Source organism: Lipotes vexillifer, unplaced genomic scaffold, assembly GCF_000442215.2.
Source record: "Lipotes vexillifer unplaced genomic scaffold, Lipotes_vexillifer_v1.1 scaffold230, whole genome shotgun sequence".
Lineage (NCBI taxonomy): Eukaryota > Metazoa > Chordata > Mammalia > Artiodactyla > Lipotidae > Lipotes > Lipotes vexillifer.
In genome coordinates, this window is record NW_006775143.1 from 5,018,322 (window position 1) to 5,033,370 (window position 15,049).

The 15,049-nt window shown below is 43.9% G+C and overlaps 1 protein-coding gene across 2 annotated transcripts in view; it reads right to left on the reverse strand.

Annotated features, from left to right (window-relative positions):
• ZNF618 (zinc finger protein 618) overlaps positions 1–14,987 on the reverse strand; it is a 187,392-nt gene extending 172,405 nt beyond the window's left edge. Inside the window, exon 1 of one of the 2 annotated variants that reach the window (XM_007449737.1) lies at positions 14,862–14,987. In XM_007449737.1, coding sequence (XP_007449799.1) covers positions 14,862–14,894 — 33 coding nt within the window. In that variant the 5' untranslated portion in view covers positions 14,895–14,987. The remainder of the gene's footprint in view (positions 1–14,861) is intronic. The other variant, XM_007449738.1, reaches the window with a different exon arrangement.
• Between the last annotated feature and the right edge of the window lie 62 nt (positions 14,988–15,049).

A 15,049-nucleotide genomic window follows, 5' to 3' on the forward strand; every position in this document is an offset into this window, starting at 1 on the left:
ACTTGAATACTGTCCATCAAAATATGAACAGTGGTAGGATTTGGGGTGATTTTTTAAAGAATAATCATGTTTTTCTAAACTGCTTGTTTTTATAATGATATTTTTTTTATAATCAGGAAACAAAAGAACCTATTTTCACTCAGAAAAAAAACAGAAGTGCAGAACCAACTCTTGGACAGCCATTTCATACTCAGAAACAGAATGGAGATAACCAGGGACAGTGTGATCAGGAAGTCCTGAGTTTACTTTCTGGCTCTGACACTAATTAGCTGAATGACCCTGGGCAAGTTACTTCTCTGTGCCTTGGTTTCCTCACCAGTAAATAAAGATGATAATAATTCTATGTTACGGAGTTATTTGGGGGATAAAAAGACTAACACTGAGTAGGGCCTCAATAAACATTAGTTTCATTCTCCCCTTGAGTTTGTTATTGAAAGCACCTAGCTGTCCCTGGCTCATATCAGATGCTCAAAATGTGCTGGGTGACTGAATGGGATGCATGGATAAGCAGATAGTCATGAGGTAAGACAGATGTCCAAAGGAAGGAAAGGTGAAATGGGTGGATGAGTGGGTCAGTAGAGAGGATGAATATGTGAAGAGCTAGCTAGACAGATGGGTTGGTGAGTAGACAAATGGAATGTCAGCCTGTGTTTTCCAAAGAGCCACATCAAAATATATTCTATCCTACATACTCAACATGACGTTGACACAACTCCAATGGAGAGGTGGAGTTAATGTCTCTCCCCTTGAACTGGGGCACACTTTTATAATTGCCTCAACCAACAGACTGACGTGGAAGTTGTGCTGCATGATGTCTGAGGTTAAATCATTCCAGGAGATGCTGCATCTGTTTGGCTCTATGTCTTCATAGGACATGTGCCTTCAGAGCCTCAAGGTGCCATGTAGAAGTCCAGCCAAATATCTCTATGCTGGACAGACCACATGGAGATAAATGGAGAGACAGGTGGATTAGATAAACAGATAGATTAGATAGATATAGATTAGATACATAGATGGACAGATTGGATATAGGTATATCAAGTAGATAGATGGATGGATAGAAAAATAGATAGATACATAAATAGATACACAGATGGATAAATAAATGGGTGGGGAGGTGGATGGATGATGGATGGATGGATGCTCCAGGAGCCCCATCTGTTTGAGTCTTCCAAGCCCTGGCTCCAAACAAGAGAGTGGGGAAGCCTTTAAGATGACCCCTGCCCCAGCCACCATCTGGCCACAACTACAGAGAGACCCTGAACCAGACTGACCAGCTGAGTCACTCCCAAATTACCAACCCACAGAAACCACGAGAGACAAGAAGTGATTATTGTTGTTTTAAGCCACTAAGTTCTGGGGTGATGTGTTATACAGTAATAGATATCTAATACAGATGGTGAGATGAGTATATGTGGGTAGGAGGAGGCACTGATGCAGAATAAATAACTTCTCTATGTGGAGCCCTGGAAATTAGCAACATCTTGTCTAGATACCAGGCCTTGTCTTGTATACCCCTCTCTGTGTTCCAACAGCCTCCTGCTTACCTACCTATTACAAGCCTTTCTCACCTCAATTGTTAATACTCCCCAAAGCCAGCACTGCAAGTCTGACTCTCTAATTAATAGGGAAGGGAAGGTCAGGGGATGGGAGGGGAGGATGGGGGAGGGGGGGCGGGGGAGGGAAGGACCACCTAGTCTAAGCCCTTATATTGTATAGTAGGGGAAACTGAGACCCAATGAGGGAAAAGAGATTCCCCAAACCACAGCAGAGTTAGAAGCAGGGCTCAGACTAGAGCCCATGGTTCCTGCCCTAAAGCCCAGGGCTATTTCTCCTCCAAAAGCCTGTGGGCTCCAGGTATCCCCAAGTTTGAGTCCTGCCTCCACCACTCACTGCCTGTGACAGGAGTCCCATCAGGGCAGCAAGCGATGTTGCAGGCCCTGGCTGGGATGTGCCAGAGCTCTTGGCTCCAAGCATACCTTACATCTGTCTGGGCATAAATTTGCATTCTGAATCCAGGAGGCCCTGATTCCAAGTATGTCAAATGTAATTAATTAGAGCAAACCTTCTGCAACTGTTTTCAAATGCGGTGTTAAAGGCTCTGTGTGCATGAAACACATAGCCCAGGTCCACCGAGGCGCGCTGGGAGCTGAGGAACGGGAGACAGCAAGTGCCGTACCCAGGTCCTCAGAGTGGGGAGGGCAAGTTCCCATGACACAACAGTTCAGGACAACCCCCTCACGGTGAGGTTTAGAGCAGGGCATGGGCAGCATCTAAGGGGCTGGATTCAGGGGGCAGCCAATCACTAACTCCACATCTTGGTTACTTCACTTTCCTCAAAGGGTTGTTGAGAGCCTGGAATTTGGCATCCATCTGAATTTGAATCCAACTGCCCCCTACAAGCTGTGTGCCCTTGGGCAATTCCATTGACCTCTGAATCTCAATTCTCTCAAAAAAGGGGATGGAAGGGGTAGGGGAGAGGAGAAGAGAAAAGGGAAGAAAAGAAAAGAAAGAAAAGAAAAGTCCCTACTTTCCAGGGTGATTGTATTAAATGAGATAATAGATGTTAAATGCTTAGCCCAGTGCCTGGCATATAACAAGCCAACAAATGTGCAATGATTATAGTTCAGGGCAGACAAATTCTACTTTGCAAAAATCAAATGAGATAAATAAGAATGCTAAACTTCAGTCTTTTGACAGAAAGAGTTCCTGATTAAAGAAAAAAGAATTTGTAGGCTGAACTTCCAACACATAGCTCAAGCTCCTTTCAAACCACTAAGAGCAGGAGTACGAGGCTGGGAAGTTAGACCTGGGTTCAAGTTTAGCTTTGCCGCTCCCAGCAAGGTTAGTCACCCTCCTCCAGGTCTCTCCGCCAGGGGAGCTAGGTAACCTCCCCACCCTGCCAACTCTGTCCACTCTGGTTATATGCCCTCTGGGTTTTCTAGAAGGCTTGCTTCCTAAATTATTACAAGGAGCAGACCTGTCTTTGTAAAAGAATGGCTTCCAGCCCCCCAGGACCCAAAATCCATAGCCCCTATGGATTTAAAATTTTATGGGTTTAAAAACCCATAAAAACCTGGGTTTTTATCCCCAAACCAGCCCTGAACTGTACTCTGATTCAAAAAGACCCTAGTGAAAGACTCAAAAGACTGAAATTTTTTGGCAATCAGAGAAATTGTCAGGGGTAATCTTTTAGATTTGTTTTTGCTCATCTTGTTAGGTTTACTTTCTTCCAAAGTGTTTAATTAATGTTTAGGGGAATGGATAAGCAAAGTGGGAAGCAGTTTAATTTTTTTCCCCCTGAATTACTAGTATCTCTCTCTCTCTGTCCCTCTCTCAAGTTCCCCATTACCCCTCCATTCTAACCACCTAGTTATGATGATACCTACACCACTACATCATCTTTCCTTCTCAATCCCGAACTCTTGAGTCTTGTAGTCTGTCCAGTGACCTGACCCTGAGCAAGCTACTCCCCCTCTCTGGGGGATGCAGGTTGCCTTAGATCAGCACAGTCCAACAGGAATGTAATATAAACCACATAGGTAATTTCAAATTTTCTAGTAGCCACATTGTAAAAAATGAAAATAAAAGCAAGCAAAATTAATTTTAATAATATATCTTATTTAACACAATATATAAAATGCTATCATTTCAACCTGTAAACCGTATTTTAAAAATAATGACTGAGGGCTTCCCTGGTGGCGCAGTGGTTGAGAGTCCGCCTGCCGATACAGGGGACACGGGTTCGTGCCCCGGTCCGGGAAGATCCCACATGCCGCGGAGCGGCTGGGCCCGTGAGCCGTGGCCACTGAGCCTGCGCGTCCGGAGCCTGTGCTCCGCGATGGGAGAGGCCACAACAGTGAGAGGCCCGCGTACCGCAAACTGAGGTCTTCTACAGTCATTTTTTTCCTACTAAGTCTTTAGGATCCAGACCTGGAGAAGACATAATTATAATTCAATAAAAAATAAATAAATAAAATAAAACCCAGCGTGAATCTTACACTTAACAGCGCAACTCAATTGAGGCTAACCACATTGCAACTGCCCAACAGCCACACGCGGCTAGTGGTTACCAATACATACTGGATGGTACAGACTTAAGTAATCTCCATGAGCCCTTTTAGCTCTAGGCTCCTCTGATGCAAAAAGACTAGCCTCACGACAAATTCCACCTCAGGCTAGTAGCACCCCAGGGAAGTTTTCCTTCCCTGAGGCCTCATTTCAGGCCAGTTTTAGTTTTATTTCAGATCGGTTTCACTTTCTGCTTTTCCAGCATACATTGTAAGAAACACCCACATAATGTACTTAAATTTTTATAGTTATTTTTCCCCAGTTGATTAAATTAAAAAAAAAATCTCCAGCATCCAAAAATGTCTTCATCTATTCTCTCCGGGTATTCCAAGGGCTCTGGCTATGTTCACTTGTCTCGCAAAATTCTGAGCCCAAAATAAAACAGAACACAAATTCCCTGCAAAATTTCACCTGATAGAAATTCCCATTCTCAATTCTCTGTAAGAATGTTGGGGCTGGTGAGAATTTGTCCAGGAGGAGGCTCAAAGCTGAGAGGTAGAATGGCTAGCCCCTCAGGCATGCTGTCTTGGACAATAACACATCCAGAAAGGGAGCCAAAACAGCTTCTGACTTTTAATGTTACCAGCAAACTGCAAGCCAGGGGCTTGCTGAGGGACACTCAGACTGCCTCCACTTGGAAGGAGTCATTTCCACCCATGGGGGAGATATGAGATTTTGCTTCTCCCTGGATCCCCCCCAGGACCAGGGCTGGCCCCTGGGAATCAGAGATTTCATCCCTGAAACAGAGCTCGCTTCACTAGAAAGCAAGTGTTCCTGTGTTTTCTATAGCAGACTGGGGAGCGGAGTATCACCTGACTCCATTTTTTCTCTTTAGCTCATATGTGAAGCCTCCTTCTGCTTTGTCAGCCAAAATATTTATATCATTTTTCTGTTGACTCAATACCATCCTCACCTCAGCCTCCCTCCTTTCCTTTTTAAGAAAAGAAAGGAGTTGTCACCAACATGTTTCTCCAGCTCTGCCCTGTTTATGAAGCATTTTTGAGTCCGTTAACACATGGGATGCTTGCAAGAAGCCTGTGAGGGGTATACAAATAGGCTGTTCTCCCACTTAGCAGATTAACAAACAGAGGGTACACCGGGGTGTGCAGACCCCAGTGCCTTCTAGGGCGCAGCAGGTCACATACAGGATCGAAATCAGAGGAGGTTGGAAACTGACTCAAAACAGGAGAACACATACACTGCAAACGCTGAAAAGTTCTGAACTTTTTAAACCTTAGACCAGCAAATCAGATAAAATTAAAAAGATAAGGGGCCAATTCACCTTGTGGGCACCCATCTGTGACTCTGGGTTTATACAATCTACCCAACAGGGCACTAATAATTAGTGATTAACGCTAGTTATAAAAATTAACACATATAAAATAAAAACAAAATAACCCACATGTAGGGCTTCAGAGTTTAAAAAGCATTCTTTTAAATATGCTGTCTCATTTCACTCCTTTGAAGATTATGTCCATCTCAGGTCCCAGATGTAGAAATTAAGATGCCCAGGGACTGAGGAACTCGATGATGGTCTTAGAGTGTAACCTGTCATAAACCCACGTGGTCATCCAGGAACCCCAGGGCCTGCCCTGCCCCTCTGCCAAGTCACCTATAGCACAGGAGTGAGAGAGCGGGCAACACCACCCAACCCAGTGGCCCAGCCACTGCATCTCCCCTTTGATCACTCAGGGATCAGACACAGAAGCAGGTTATCCAGCCCTGCTTTGATGACAACCCCAAGGGTATCTAATTATAACAGGGAAGGGAGGAGTCAAGATCCTCTCGCTATTTCTCAAGAACAAATTAATTCCTTTTGACATAGTATATGTGCAAAGAGTAGGAGAAGCACTGGTTGAGGAAATAAGAAATCTGAGGCTTGAAGTAGCTCCGCCTATTCACTGAGGTTCTGGGCAAGTAACTCCACCTCTCTTCCCAGGTACGTGTGTGTGTGTGTGTGTGTGTGTGTGTGTGTGTGTGTGTGTGTGTGTGTGTGTGTGTGTGTGTGACTAGATCAGAAATGACAAATTGGCTTCATGTGGTAGCATCATAGTAAGAAGGGCTCTGAGGCCACTGGCCAGATTCAATGGAAAAGACTGCCATGATTGATTAGCAATGTCTGCCACAGGCTTAAAAATGGGGAGTGGCGGCATGCATATTACTTATTTACCATCCCTGGATTAGATGTACAAATAACATGCTGCAAGTGAAAAGCACTTTGCCCTTTACAAAGCTTACTTTCTCCCATCCCTCGCAACTTTTCAAGAACCCTGTGCCACACTTATTATCTTCATCATCATCATTATCATCATCCCCACCTTACAGATACGGAAAACAAAGTGTTAATACTTTGACAAAGATCACAATATGACTAAGTAGTGGAGCAGAGAGGGGAGCGGAGCCTTGTCCCTTCAACTTCAATCGCTTTGTTCTACCCTTGGAAATGTCCAGCTGGTGTTCTGCCACTGGTAGGACAGCACATCCATGTGACCATACAGAAGAGACCACCTGTTCACAAGGCTTCACCTCCCTCCCACTGGTTACTTCTGCCTTATAGAGAAGGGGCCCCAGCAAGACACAAAAGGAAAGGAAGGGGTGCTAATTCAGAGTTCCGGATGCTTCTTCCCAAGGCAAAGTTCCGGCCTCACTGTACAGGTGGAGAAGCCAAACCCAGAGATAAGTGAGGTTAAAAAAAAAAGGCAGAGGCACTTCCCTGGTGGCGCAGTGGTTAAGAATCCGCCTGCCAACGCAGGGCACATGGGTTCAAGCCCTCCGGGAAGATCCCACATGCCACGGAGCAACTAAGCCCATGCGCCACAACTACTGAGCCTGCATGCCTAGAGCCCGTGCACTGCAACAGATAAGTCACCGCAGTGAGAAGCCCGCACATGGCAACGAAGAATAGCTCTGGCTCGCCTCAACTAGAGAAAGCCCACGCGTAGCAATGAAGACCCAACGCAGCCAATAAATAGATAAATAGATAGATAAATAAATAAATAAATAAAAATTCTAAAAAGAAAAAGGGCAGAATTGGAAGTCCCTAATGTCACAGTCCACCCCACCAGGAACAGGACACTCTATATCCTCAATTCCAAGGTGCCTTAGACTGTTAGATACACCATCGATTTTATAATAGCTTTTTGAGACCAAAAAAAAAAAAGAGGGAGAAATAGTGCTCTAACAGAACACATCTACTGTAAAACACATTCCAATTTCAGAAATATGAAAATGTGGGAACTTGACCATTGAGGAAATACGGGACCCTGTGCTCACCTGCTGAGCTGGGCCATAAAGTGTTAACAATGACAGCATTTTCAAAAACTTACAGAAAGAAAATTTAAGCAAATAAACAGAACATTCTCAGCTTTTTCCCATAAATTTTCCCTGAATCTTTGGCATGTGCAAACGGGAATCCGACCAAAGGTGGGGTCTGGTTGAACATCAAATCACACATTTACCTACTTCACATCTAAGAGGCCCATGTGACCAGCTGTTCTGCAAACAGCCCCCTGAAGTCCAATTCCAGGGCCCATGGCCAAGACCAGCTCCTAGAGCAAGGACAGGGTATTGTCAAGTCCCTTCCACCTCAAGGCACACCCCCCTTTTCCACCTCCTTAGACATGCTGGGTCCCATTTGCCATACCTGCAAATCTGGATGATAACCCCAGATGCCCCCCAATCATTTTAAGGAAATGGTTTACACAACAGGAGCAAAGGGGGATGAGGAACTTTTAAAAAATTCTCCACAGCATGTAAAGTCAAAGGAGCCATCCAAGGAGCCCTCTCTGATTTATTATTCCAAGGGAGCCGTGGGCTTCAGAGCCGGCTCTAAGAAAATCTATTTTCTCAGATAAAGAAAACAAAACACTGGTGTTGACCAAATGGCCAAACCCAAAACTGGTCACCTACTCTTCGCTAGACCCAAATCTAGATGATCTGAGCTTTTCCCAAAAAATCAAATTAAGTCATCAAACATTTATTGAGCTGCTGCTCTGTGCCAGACCCTAAAGTGAGTAACCCATGATCTCTGCCCTCAAGGAACTCACAAGCCGGCTGGCAAGACAGAAATGCGAACAACCAACTCTCATCTGTGGGCCCAGAGTATCTGGAAAGTACTGCAGTTTGGGGAGGCTCAGGGAGTCTCCACAGAAGGGGACATGCAGGTAAGTCTCAAGGCGGGGAGGGGGGTCTGGTTTCTCATGGAGCAGAGACAAAGGAGGGAAAGGGCACAAGAGACAGAAGGCCCAGTATGAGCAGAAGCTCAATGGTAGACAGTTCACGACAAATTAAGATTTGTCCCTTTAAACACTGTGCCACAGGCTTTGAAACAAATCCAGAAATACTTGGAGGAGCCAGAGCAAACCTGAAATGAAAGCATTGAGACCACTTTTGACAAGAAAGATGTGTAAGGTCCAAGGGATGTCTCATCCTAGTCTGTTCTAAAATAAAGCAACAACCAAAAAAGTGTACATTTTCTGTTGTTACCTAACTCTGCCTATTAAAGATAAGTCATCAAGTTTCCAGAACTACCAAAACTCTTGTGACTGGGACTCAATCTCCCCAAATGGAGACCACTGGGTCAGGCATTACTGACATGTACTGACCACCCTTCTACGGACAACCTTCTAAGGACTGGCTGGATGCAACACACGAATTGCTTCATTTAATCATAGAACAACCTTTCAAGGTCAAGATTATTACCCCCCTTTTTCCAGATGCAGAAGCTGTGGCTCCAAAACCGGAGGTGACTTTCCCAAAGTAACATAACGCCAACCACACAATGAGGCTGGATTCTAAACTTTGGTCTGGCTGACCTCAAAACCACCATTCCATTTCACCAATTGGGGGAGGTGTCAGAAATTTTCTAGGCTTCTAACTTAAGGCCTATCCTAGGGGGATTTCATGGTGGTTCCACAATCAATTCAGAAATGGATTTCACTGACAGACCATCTTTGCCCCTGGATCTCCCCCCACCCCAAGGACCCCAACCCTGGTCCTAGCCACCTGCTGTCTTCTTCCATCTTAATCCTTCTTTCAGGCAATACTTTATTAAAACCCACGTCCTACGACAGCCTCCTGTACTTCTTGACTTCAACGGCACACATGCTGAGACACAACATTCTGGAGTTGCTAGCCATCATCTGTCACTTTTAACTAAAGCGTTTTGGCCTAACCTTGGCAGAACGCTGCTTTGGGACAAATAAAAGGGAGGCGTGGACCACTTTAGCCAGAAGAGGCTAAATGGATGGTACGCATCACCACTACAGGCTGAAATGCCTCAGAGCACAGAGGGCTCAGGAGCAAAGTCCCACCAGCAAACGCCAAGAGCTTTCAAAGATGTGTCATAACCTTTTGAGGCCATCCAGTAACAACAACGAGATGGAACACTGGTCTGGCCCTGTGCTATCCAATATAGAAGCCACTAGCCACATGTGGCTACTGAGCTCATGAAATGTGGCTAGTCAGAAAAGACTTAATATCCCCCCCCAAAGAAAGAATGTAAAATAGCACATTAATAATTTTTATATTAATGAATACTGAAATGATAGCATTGCAGATATACTCTGGGTTAAATAAACTATATTATTAAAATTAATTTCACCTGCTTCTTTTTAGTTTTTTTAAGGTGTTACCAGAAATTTTTATTTATTTTTGTTGTTTTGTTTTGTTTTGGCCATGCCGCACGGCATGCAGGATCTTAGTTCCCAGACTAGGGATTGAACCCGTGCCCCCTGCAGTGGAAGCACAGAGTCCCTCCAGGGAATTCCCCAGAAAATTTTAAATGACATATGTGACTCACATTTGTGGCTCAAATTATATTTCGATTGGACAGTGCTGGCCTGACACATTTAAAAGATGAGGAGACCAAGACAGCAATTCTAGAGTTTTTAGGAAGGGCACACACACAAAAATATAGACATTCGCTCAGAGTCTGATTGGACTTTAAATATAGCACAAACATGAACTCTTTAACTCCACAAAAATTCCTCTGGCAATCTGAAGTAAAAGTGAGGAATGAAAGTAACTGGGGCTGCTCTCCCTCCCACCAAGACAGGGATCCCACGCTACTTAAAGTCTCCATTCCAGCCACAGAATCTGGCAAAGATGCTGTTTCACTGTGGAAGGACATAGCACCTGTCCTTCCCGTCTCATCCAAGGCCCACAAGCTGAGGTGCGTGCCTGACTGCCACATAGCTGGGACTTCTTCACAGCTGGCCCTTCAGGCAGGCTCAACCAGGGGACAAAACATGTGGCCCAGGACCCCTACCCCACAGGGTTCATGTGAAAGTCAACTGGGATAATAAATAAGAAAAAGTGTAAACAGCAACGTGCGATGTACTTGGAGCACATCCCTGTGGATCATCTAGACTAGTATCTGTCAAACTCTTTTAACCGTGACTCACGGTAGGACTTAACATTTATCATGCACATACATCGGCATATGTAAATAAAACTAGAGTTTCATGAGGCAACACTTACCTTCAATACATAGCTATGCCTCTGCTAGTTTGTGTTCCCCTGTATTCTATTCCATTCTTTTTTTTTTTTCATGCTGATTGTGACCCACTAAATTGATTTTACAACCCGCCTGGGTATGGTGAATAAGAGGTACACTCCCCACTCTGTAATGGACATTGTTATTTGACCACTGCACCCCACTCTCCAGAATATGGGAGTCCAGATGTGACCTCAGAATCCTTCTCAACACAGTGATCCAGGCAGCTGTAGCCCATTGCTTGGAGTCAGAATCAGAGAAGAAAACTATTTATTAATATCTTTGTTTCGATCCAAAGCTCTCATATGACAAATGCAAAAACTGAGGCTCAGAAGGAAAAAGTGGTTTGTCCAAGGTCATACAGCAAGACTTTGGGAGAGCTAGGGCTCCTGTGTACCCACAAAGCCACTTTAGCTGCCATCATCACCAGGGAGGAGACACATGAAAAAATTTCCAAATTTCACCATGACCATGAAAAGTCAGCCTAGACATCCAGTGAAACACACAAGGAAATTCTCATCACCCCACCAAGGAGAAGACATGAGGATTCTGAGGTCAGAGGAAGCAGTAAGCCAAGAGCTGAGTCAAAGGTGGGGGCAGGGGGCAGGGAAATTGTGTCTGACAATGGAGGAGTTTTTAAACTCTGTTTCTCAAATGAAACAAACCATTGGCTATTTATTTTCTAGGACCAGAGAGAGGTCACACTTACACTGACCAGCCATCTTTGTTGCTTTCCTTCTGCAAAAGCAAGACCCCTTGTTCAAGTTCACCTCTGTGCAGGGCTGAAAGTATAAGCAAACCCTTCTTCTTAGCTTGGTCCAAAGTCAAGTTATAAAGCAAGCCCTTGAAATTTCAAACCTTATTAGAAAAAAAAAAAAAACCTCCTTAGGCAGAAAAGCAAAACATTAATAAGAGTCTCCTCTGTGAAACTGAGCATAAATGATCTTTCACCAAAATAACTCAGCCCATCATCAAATTACCACCCCTCAAGTCCAATCTGTCAGATTTTTTGCCCAATATTAAAAAAGAGTTTGGTGAACAGACATGGCCTAACAAAAAAATCGGCTGAAATATCCATTTCTGGTCACACTTCCATCCATGATAGGAGGTGAGAGAGGTATGGCCCAGGTCAGGTCTCAATCCTGAGAGACACCAATAGAAACAAAAGAAAACTGACCCCGCCCCCAACAGTGCCATCATGCACCTCTATTTCCTTAACAACAAACATGATTCGAATAACCAATTAAAGAAAAAAAAAAAAAAGGAAAGAAAAAACAGGCCTACAAAACAGAGATGATTTTCAATTTCCAGCCAGGAGTTCCCTTTAAACCGTAGACAACACAACAAAATTTCAATAGAATGGAATGAAGGAATCTGAGTTGTGTGTCAGGAGATCCAGGACACACAAAGGGACGCGCTGCAATATTTTTATTCCTTGCACCAGAAATAACCTGTTATCTACAACCCTGACTTTTCCTCAGATGCCCGGTAAGGGTGCCCAACCCACCCCTCCCCTGCCCAGGGCACAGCCCTCCTCCATCCCTTGCTAAGCTGGCCCTACTGTCTCATGAGGCCTCCAGAGCCCTTGGAAATTATAAATTCTTTGACCGTCCTAGGCATCGGCCTAAATAATTCAACAGAGAAAAAATTTTTAATTACGCTCTGTTTAAAAAAAAAAAAAAAAAAAAAGCTCATTCCAAATGTCAGAATGTGGCCAGTCAGCCCTGAAGGATTTTGTTACTAAAAAAGTAAAAATCTCCCAAATGCAATGGTGCTGATGGGTAATGTCGAACCTCTGTCATTGTCAAATACATTTCACATAATTTGTATCCCCTTAGAAAACTGAATTTCCAAAAAAACTGGGATGGGAATCCATGGAGTGGGGCCATCATTTCTTCTAAGACCAGCTGGTGACTGGCGAAAGGGGATAGGGTTTCCTGTCCTAGCCCTGTGTGACCCATCATCAGGTCCCATCAAGATCCCACTCCACAAATGCTAACAATATTTTCCCCTCCTTTTGGACAGAAAAATTAGAACTTTTTTTTTTTTTTTTTGGTGCAAAATCCCCAGCAAGTTCAGATACTAATTTATCACAAATAACCCTTCAACTTTGGGTAGGTACCTTATTTTCCTCTGTTAAATTTCAATTCAGTCAGTATTTGTCTTCCCAAAGAAAAAAAAGAAATTGGGGCGGGGGGGGAGGGTCGGGTTCACCTTATTTGATTCTTTCGAAGGCCAAAAAACTACATCAAATACTATTTGCACATATGCTTTCATGTTCCAAAGACAAGTACCTTTGGGTTTGGCTTTTGTTTATATTTTGATTTTTTTACCTAAAAACAAAATTAAATTTTGATGCTAGAATCAGCTGAATTGGTGTTTTACCCCATTTTTTCAGCAAAGTAAGTATTCCACTAGAGAAGATGGATAAAAATCAGAATTTTCATCTCCTCTGTTCTTCCCTTTTTTATCTTTCCTTCTTAAATCAGTAAAATTTGTGCTTTAAAAAAAAAAATCACAGACCCCCCCCCTCACAAATGATCAAGATTAATGGATTTTCCCCCCACTTGAAAGTAATCAAATTTGTGAAAAATACCAAATGTTAATAAACTACCAACCCCAAATCACAATCAAAGAGGCTGCAAACCAATCCGGCTATTTTTTTTTTTCAATAATAAAATTTTCAAATTGGAAGACTGAGCAAGCACACAGAAAGGAAAATTTTCTTCCTACCAAGGATTCCTCAACCCTTGTATTTATCAACTGATTCAGTTGCATGTCATAAAAAATGAGCTTCTGTGAATCCACTGTTAGTTTTTTCATAATAATGTTAATTATGCATATCTTATTTTAATGGCGGTCTCTCCTACAAATCTGTGGGCTACTCAGTTTGTATAATGTAATGAATTTACATTTTTTTTCCACTGAACAGTGCTCAGAAAAGGTTTCTGACATTTTCTGGATAAAACAACAACAAAAAAAGAAAAGCCTAGACCTTTCAGGAAACAAAATCAGAAAACAGTCTTAATTATTCCATCAAAACAAAAAAAAATAACACAAAACCCAACAAATGCAGGGAAAAAAAGACAGGATTTCACTCTAACTTTTCCAGTTTCTGTTTTTCTTTAGAACCTTGAGATTCAATTGCAGTAAAACATAAATGAAATTTTTTTTAAAAAAACCTACAATTTTTGGGTGTGTCCAAAGCCAACATTTTAGGGTCTATTTTCTCTTTTAAATCCTTCCTTCTTGGAAATAGAAAAACTTTAAATATTGCCAAATGGCAAAATTAGTCTTTTTTGCCCGCTGAGCTAAACAAGTTCCAAATTACAATGAAGTGCAATTTCTAATTGCTTCAATAAAGCCAATTCTCCCAGTTTCCCCTAAACTCAACAATTTCCCTCCTTTCCTCAACCCAAATAGTTTTTTTCTCAAACTAAAATGAGTTGGGCAGCCAAATTGACTTTGGTTTTAGAAGGCTTTTTGCTTTCTCCCCTTCAAAAACTGAATTCATTCAAATTCCAGCTTAATTTTCATTTACATATTATCTGGATTTGGCTTCAGAAATAAAAATTGTCTCTCTACTCCTGGAAAGATCAAAGTGAAAATTGTCACCCCCAAAAAGAAAAAAAAAGAATCTCTTTCCCCTCCACTGTCTTATAGAGCAAACTTTTGAAAAAATAAGAAATAAAAAATATTTCTTTTCAATTTTAATTTCTTTTTTTATTTACAAAATAGTATCCTCTAGGTGGCGTCGTTTTAATGGGAAAAAACTACCGTTTGAAGAAAAATTAGAAAAAAAATTGAGAAGGGGAAATATGGCCTAAAAAAAAAAAGATTGTTGCAAAGACAGAGGACCAGGGGGGAAAGAGCTCCCGGGGGGTCATCAGGGACCCAGAGCGCACAGAGGGTCAGGGGGAAATTGCAAATTTAGGGGGGAGGGGGAAGAGCTGGAAGGGGTTGTATTTTTGCAAAATGTGAATTGTCCAAACTGAAATGGCTGCTCTGTTCTCTCGCCGCTTTGTTTTCTGGGCTCCGGTCCGAGCCCGGGGCTGGAGGGGGCACCGGGTGGGGGCCCGAAAAGACCCCCCCGTCACCCCCACCCTCCTCACACCCCGCGGCGCCCGGGGGGGCTCTCCAGACCCCGACCCTCCCGTTTGCGCCCACAAAAAAGCCCGCAAACGTGCCCAGGCACTTTGCATTTTGCAAATCTTGCAATGAAGTGGCGCAGCGCCCCGGGCCCCGGCCCCCCGGGGTCCCCAGCGCTGTGCATGCCCCCGGCCCCCCGTCGTACCTGCGGAGCCGCCGCGCCGCCCGGCTGGTTCATGGGTCCGTGCGGGAGGAGGCGGCCCCGGCGCGTCCTGCTCCTCCCGGGCCGGGCTGCTGGTGCGCGCACAATGCCGCCGCCGCCGCCGCCGCCGCCGCCGTCGCCGCCGCCGCTCCCTCCTCCGCCCGCCCCGCTCAGGCCGGGGGGGCGGGGGG